Below are 7,286 nucleotides of genomic sequence, written 5' to 3'. Positions count from 1 at the left end.
GGGCTGCTGCCCCTTACACTTGCATGGACGCCCACTCATCATATAATTTCTCATATCATATCTAATAGATTTGACCATTGGATCTAAGGTGTTCGATTTAGTGATAGGGTACACAGTTTAGACTATAATTAGGGAGATGATTTTCCTTTTTAATGTGAATTTTTTCACCCCTCAGGATAATGCGCCCCACTTTTAATGTGAATTGTCGGCGGACTTTCACTCTTTTTGACGTCAAATCACTTTAAAAGGGGGGCTCATTATCCTAAAGGGGGTTGAAAAAATTATTGCCCTTTTTTTTTTCTTCTTTCATGTTTCTATTTTTTTTGTTTTTGTTCTCTGTGTTGCCCCTTCTCGGGTGCTCCCTTTTCATTTAATACAAATCGCTATTTCAAAAAAAAATAAAATTTATCGCCCTTACTTCTACTATTGGCATCCTTATCTCTTACCATGTGTATCCTTTAAGTGCTTTAGATAAGCACTGTTTATTGTTTATCAAAATCAACCAAGATTAGTAAAATCATCTAACTTTACATGGTATATCAGAGCAATCAATCTTGACCTAACACTGACCACAGCATCGGCAGTTTTATTCTCCAGACGGCTGACCGAGCCTGCTAGCTTTTTAAGCTAAAATAAAGAAGATTTTTTTTACCAACTCTCCCACCACTAATTATAAAACAACATCCTTTTTAACTAACTCTCCTACTACTTTTTAAGCTAAAATAAAAATGACTACAAGAATGTCTAAAAATAAGAATCAAAGGTAGAATATAAATGAAAATCACATAACAATAACATTGAATCCAATGTTTGACAAACATAAACAAGAGATAATTACCTACTAATGGATAGTGGTCATGGGTTTAATTGAGTCCCTTAGGCTTCAATTAACCAGCATTCCCCTACCATATTTTATCAAAAAAGAAAAAAGAATAAAGAAAACAAAAGACAAACAGAAACCCATCATCTAGTTCTTTAATCTCATGCATAGAACCAATGGCTGATTTTAAAAAGAAACCCTATCACCTCACTTCAAGTTCTTGAGACTCAGTGAGTTGTTTCTCCATTGGATCTTTATCGCCGTTTTCCTCTTTCATGTCACCTTTGGAATCAAGAGAGTGACTGATATTTTGGTCAAAAATAGCCTCTTCATTGGTTTCTTCCTTATGAAGAGGCGATCCATTCAAAGCCTTGGTTTCTTCCTTATGAGGAGGAGATCCATTCAAAGCCTTGGTTTCTTTCTTATGAGGAGGTGATCCATCCAAATCCTTTTCTTCTTTCTCAGGAACTTCTACCTTGTATTTGTACCATGAGGCCCAATAGAGATAGTTTGCAAAGTTGATGCAACTGAGGACAGCCAAGAACCAATAAAAGAGGTTCAAATTGTTCTGGTTTAGGTCTGCTCCATGTAACCACCCTTGTTTACTCTTAGTCAATTTACTGGTTACTGAGTTTATGAGTTCCACAAAGATACTACTTAGATAGCACCCAAATGAAAGTGATAGCCAAGAGAAGGAAGTGGAGAGGGATTTCATTCCGGCGGGCGCCTCGCTGTAGAAGAATTCCATTAGTCCGACGAGAGTAAACATGTCGGCGATTCCGAATATACCATATTGGAATGAGAGCCAAAAGAGACTAATTTGTTTTCCATCATGGTTAAAGGCATTCCTCCTCTTAGCTTCTATGATTCCTGCCACACCCATGGAAATGGATGAGAGAACGAGCCCCACACCGACCCGTTGGAGTTGTGTTATACCAGTGGGGTGGTGTGTGAATTTTCTAATGAAAGGGACGAAAATAAATTCGTAGATGGGTATGAGAATGGCCATGAATAGGAGGGGAATTACTGGGATAGATGAAGGGGGAACCTTGAATTTGCCAAGGTGGAGATTCATGGCATTGCCTTGCTGGATTGAGAATGTTTGTAATTGGGCTAAGCATGTGTTCATTATTATAGTACTTGCGATGATGGGCATCATTCTTGTTAGGATTTTCACTTCTTCAACTTGGGTGACAGTGCACAATTTCCATGGATTTGGTGCTAAGCCTTCTTGCTTAATGGCAGCTTTGTCAAATAATCTGGTAGAAAAATAAATTGTTTAGTCTAATTGCTCTTGAAATCTATAGCCACTCTAATGTTAAGGGAAAACATATCACCTAAATTGGTTTGTGCGAGAAAGTTTTTCTTCTTCAAAATCTTCTTTATCATAAATTTCATACAATTCTTCAGAGTTCTCTGGTATTGGCAAACTGTGATTCCGGATTGTTGCCACTAAAACCTGCAAAAACATAAAAAATAGATGCTTTATAAGTCATATATGCATATGTGCATACACCATTTCATTTTCAAAAGCTTTGATCCAAACTATTACATCCACAATTGATCCAATAGTTTTAGGTGTAATATAAGAAATATATGAATAGTGCAATATGTAAATAGAGATTATGGTAGCATATTAATGCCCTCATATTCCAATTTAGATGGCTTTATAATCTGACTGACAATAAATATGGTGACATTGATTTGATATTGTTTTTCTTTTCAAATTTATATGTGTGTATGTATGTATGTATGTATGTATGCATGCATGCATGTATCATACAAATATGTTATTTGCAAAAAAAAGATTTCATAAATTGTTTTTGGAGGCCCATCACATTTGAAATGCAATATGTAAAAGTTGTTGGCCCTATGACAAGATGGTCCATAGGGGCACTTACATGATTGTTGTATGTAGGAGGAATAAACTTATTAATTTTTCAAGAATTTGGAGTTGCCTAATACTTGATAAGTGATTTGTATGGTCAAATTCCCCACATCCAACATGTGAAATTAAACCCTAGATATCCTACACGCCATTAATATTTTTAACCCTGTGTACATATATCATGTGGAGAATGATTTTTTCATGTTTTGAGGGTCATCTTAAGAAAAATTTGTGGAAGAGCTTACGGAGGAGTTTTTGAGAGCAAGATGTGAATCGAATGGATTAGTGCATCATGTTTTGAGGGTCATCTTAAGAAAATGTGTGGAAGAGCTTAGAGAGGATTTTTCGAGAGCAAGATGTAAATCTTGTATTTTTAATTAATCATAATAATAACTATATAAGAATTATCAGATTTGATCTATGAGATTATATTTAAATGGATTAAGTAAAATAAAATTTAAATTATCCAAAAAATGTTACAGATTAGTCTCTTACGTACTGCGATAATTATTCATCCTTCATATAATATAAATAATTTTTTTAGTCCTAATCAAGGGCTAATATAGTTGCCTTTTTCCATTTCAAAAAAAATATAGTTGCCTTTTCAACATATTTTTCTTAGTTTTGTGCATCTGCTCTAATAATCCTCGGCACATCTTCTTTATTTCGGTTCTCTAATTCAAGATACTCTTTTTGATTATCACGGTCAAGGTTTTGTCTTTCATAAGAGAGGGAGAGATATGTACCTGTATAACCCTAGTGAGGGGACTGTAACCTGGGACTCGATCGCGATAAAACGGCTTCCCAAGGATGAGTATGCAGTAACCCACAATGGTAGACAGCATAGAAATCAAGAAGCCCAAGGCCCAACCTTTGTTGATGCTAACCCACACGATTATCGTCACACCGATCATCGCCCCGAAGGTTATACTAAGTAACATATAGTTAAAATAGCTTGCTTGATGTTTCTTTTCCTTTGGATCCTTCCCGTTAAATTGATCGGCGCCAAGCGCCGGGAGACATCCTTTCACCCCACCTGAACCCAGTGCTAATAAGTATAGGGACCCATAGAACATAATTGCCTTACCACCTTTTACACAATCCGGACCGGGTACACAAAATGAGGGCCGTAGACTTGGAAAGTGAGCTTGAATTGTGAGCATCATCAAACCCTAACAATAGAAAAAAAAATTCTCTTGTAAGAATTAATGAACTTTGTTATAATAGGCTTTTGAAGATTTAATCATTCTTGGTTTATTTGCTTCCAACTTTAACTAGCATACATGTGATAAGAAAGGTAGGTTAGTGGTGAATTTACCAATACTTCGATGACTCCAAAAATCAGACTTGTATTGAATCTGCTCAAGTATGTATCTGAGATGAAACCTCCAAGGATTGTAAGCAAGAAAGTTGTACCCATGAAGTTTGTAAGAGTGGTGGCAGCAGTAGACAAATCTAAGAACATTTTATATAAGAAATACAAAACCATGCTTGCCATGTTTGCCACGAAACCCATGCTCTCCAGTGATTGCATGACTGTTGTAAAGAAAAAGATTAGAAGAGAAAAAGAAGAAGCAGATCAGTAATCATATCAATTATCTTTAAGTATCTATAGTGATATATTTTCAGCATTGAGGCAAATCTTCAACAGACCCATAAATCTGTCTCTCAACATCCTTTAATTTCTTCTCAGACAAATGAAATTTCCTTGCCTCATGAACTAAGGAATTCTGTATTTTCTTCATTAGTCTCTTTTGTGCTAGAGTTTGGTACTAGTACTCTGTATCTTTCATGAACTAATGGAGGAACTTTTTATTTTCTTCATCAGTTGTTTTTTTCTTCTTGAGTTTGGTACTCTTTATCCTCATAGTTACATAATTATCCAAATAATAAAATTTTGTTGAAATCCTAACTTTTATGCCCCATAGATTGGAGGGTTAAGATCAACCTATGGAAATGATTTTTGAGGCACAATCTATTTAGGCTGTGGCCCATCTAATGGACGGTTTGGATCATCCTATGGTGCATGCCATACTGTACCTTTTAATAAACTGAGGAGTGCGATCATCAAAATATGGCCTGGCCTCTCTCTCTCTGCCGATCACTTGATTTCTCCATCATGATCTCTCTCTCTCTTTATTCACTTCATCATTGGATCTAGATTTTCTCCTCTCTTTATTCGCTCCATGTATGTATCTAGATTTATTCTTCTTTTTTTCTGATGATTCATTAATATCTTCTTCGTATCTTTTTCCCCTTTTTGACTTTAATCTGTATGTTTGGTCTGTCTTTTTTATTTCTTTTGAGGTACAGACAATTCTTTCTCTGAAATTTATATTTATACGAGTCATGTTTCCAATGAAAAAAAATAAAATTCATCAGAGGGTCAAAACTAATGACCTTATTCATTTCTATGAATAAGTAGTTGTTTATTTTTAACGTGATGATTCTGTTTGATGGGTCAAGGAATTCTTTCATGGGTTTAGTTCCATAGAAATTCTAAATTCTTCATAGGTTCTTAGTGCCATTTACCTATTTCTCTTTCGGCCTTTAGTTTGAGATTTTAGTGAAGTTCTGTATATTGGCACCCTTCATCAGGTATTCTTGAGAATATTTTGGAATATTGCCTCACATACTGGCAATTGGTCTAATATTGCGAATATATCTGGACATTCAAACCTTGGTTAGAGCTTCATTCATTTAGATCCCCATCTCCTTTTGTTTTGTTCCAGATATTGACTATTATTTAGAGGTAAAAAGAGCCTTTGGTATTTTGTACATTGGATAATTTGAACTCTAATTTCTACATTGGTAAAAAGAGCCTTTGCATTTATCTTTATTCGGGGTAAGTTAGAGGACACCATTTTCAATCTCCTTTTTTTGGAGATTTGTAGATTTAAAAATTATGATTTAATGATCTTTATTTCTTTGGCTGCCCGTGCATCTCACGGGGTTTTCTACTAGTGTGTGTGTATATGTTGTCAATATAAAAACATAGAGATTTTATATGGTGAATGTGCATGTAGATTGGTACTGATGGTACCGCCCTTGATATTTGATCCAACAACAGAGTAGTTTTTAAGGTGCTGCTGTTGGATCAAATATCAAGGGTGCTACTTCTGCCGTACCCCCAATACCGATCTAAGTGGGCATACATCATATAAATTCTCTAAAATCACATGCATTTTGGCCAAGTTTTCCCAAATATTTTCCTATTTTTCGGAACCATTGTGTCATGTCCCGGTCTGAACTTTGTAACTATGCTTACCGAAAATAAACGAGCAAGCTCTAAATCCACCTCGCCGTTGGTTCCATATGGAGTGGGCTTTGAAGCCTGCTTCAGAAGCTTCCATGTCGCCCCCCTGAGAGTATAACAAAGAAGGCAAAAATTATTATGGGTTTTTGAAGAAAAGAGAATTCATGGGTTCTGGCCATGATAGATTGAGAATTACCATGGTTGAGAAGTTTTTGGAGAGAGAGAGAGAGAACAGTGTGTGTGAAGAGGGTGGTGGGGAACATAAAGTAGGCAGGAGAGGTGATTGAAACATAGAGAAGGCTTAGTGTACACCGTCTGAGTACATGAGATATAACGCCATATCTTGTCTTAGTATGAGTGCATTAAATAACAAGGAAATAGTTACTAAGCATCTCATGTTCAATTTCCTGGAATTCCATGCTTAAGATAAAGACATCCCCAGTATATGCTCCCGGAAAAATGATATATCCACCCTATTTTACTTGTCTTTTTTCTAAAAGTGACTTTATTTCCAGAGAACACACAAACAAAAGGAGGTGGAAATGTTGGGTGTGGAGCATGGTTTTAAATTTTGGTTTCGGTACCTGTTTCGGACCCCACTGAAATCGAAATTTCGGCCGAAATCTGGTGAAACCAAAACAACACTATTTTATTCAGTATAAAATTTCTGCCAATCGGTAATTTCGGTCGAAATTTCCGTAAGATATTAATTTAATTTTAAAAACAGGTTTTTGGGTGAAATTTCGGGGACAAACGAAATTTCGGACCAATTAAAATACCATTTCGGGTATTATTGATTTTGGTGTCGGTCTCCACTGAAATCCGAAATTTCGGATTTCGGTCGAAATTTAAAACCATGTTGTGGAGACATTATTTCCTTATGGTCAGGCTTACACTGAAACTCGAACGAGTTGAGTGTGAGCCTGCTTGACTCAATAGAAAATCGAGTCGAGTTATCGAACTACTTATGCCATGTTTGGCAACCATGAAAAATCATTATAATATTTGTGGCCCAACTGTGTGGGGCTTAGAAGGAAGGAGAGGGAGAGAATTGAGTCGGCTGGAGTAGAGATACCATAGAAAAATCCCAAAAAGGTAGTGAAGAAAATCTCTATTTATACTTAGTTTTTTGTTTTCCTAGTTTTAAGGAGCTTTTGATGCTCCCCTCACTCCCACTGGTCCTACAAATATTCCACCATAGTTTTTCATGGTTGCCATGCATGGCCTTAATGTGTAATTTTTTTAACAAGAAAGAACATGAATTAGAGTTGTTATATGGTGCATCTGCATATTTTTCATACAAGTAAGCATTAGGTGCTTTC

At 35.9% G+C, this 7,286-nt stretch overlaps 1 protein-coding gene across 1 annotated transcript; it reads right to left on the bottom strand.

Moving 5' to 3' along the window:
- Positions 1-867: 867 nt before the first annotated feature.
- Positions 868-6,061, bottom strand: LOC143890342 (protein NRT1/ PTR FAMILY 4.5-like). The gene is made up of 5 exons (XM_077394990.1): positions 5,977-6,061; positions 4,027-4,244; positions 3,455-3,880; positions 2,158-2,279; positions 868-2,079 (listed from the first exon to the last, which is right to left on the bottom strand). Exons 1-5 carry the CDS (start codon positions 6,059-6,061, stop codon positions 1,023-1,025), a joined length of 1,908 nt encoding a protein of 635 aa, XP_077251105.1. The 3' UTR covers positions 868-1,022.
- Positions 6,062-7,286: the final 1,225 nt, after the last annotated feature.

The sequence above is a fragment of the Tasmannia lanceolata genome, unplaced genomic scaffold (assembly GCF_043159265.1).
Source record: "Tasmannia lanceolata isolate RefF3 unplaced genomic scaffold, GAP_Taslan_0.1 ptg000002l, whole genome shotgun sequence".
Taxonomy (NCBI): Eukaryota; Viridiplantae; Streptophyta; class Magnoliopsida; order Canellales; family Winteraceae; genus Tasmannia; species Tasmannia lanceolata.
The sequence above is the reverse complement of the archived record's forward strand: the minus strand, read 5'-3'. Positions and strand labels throughout refer to the sequence as shown.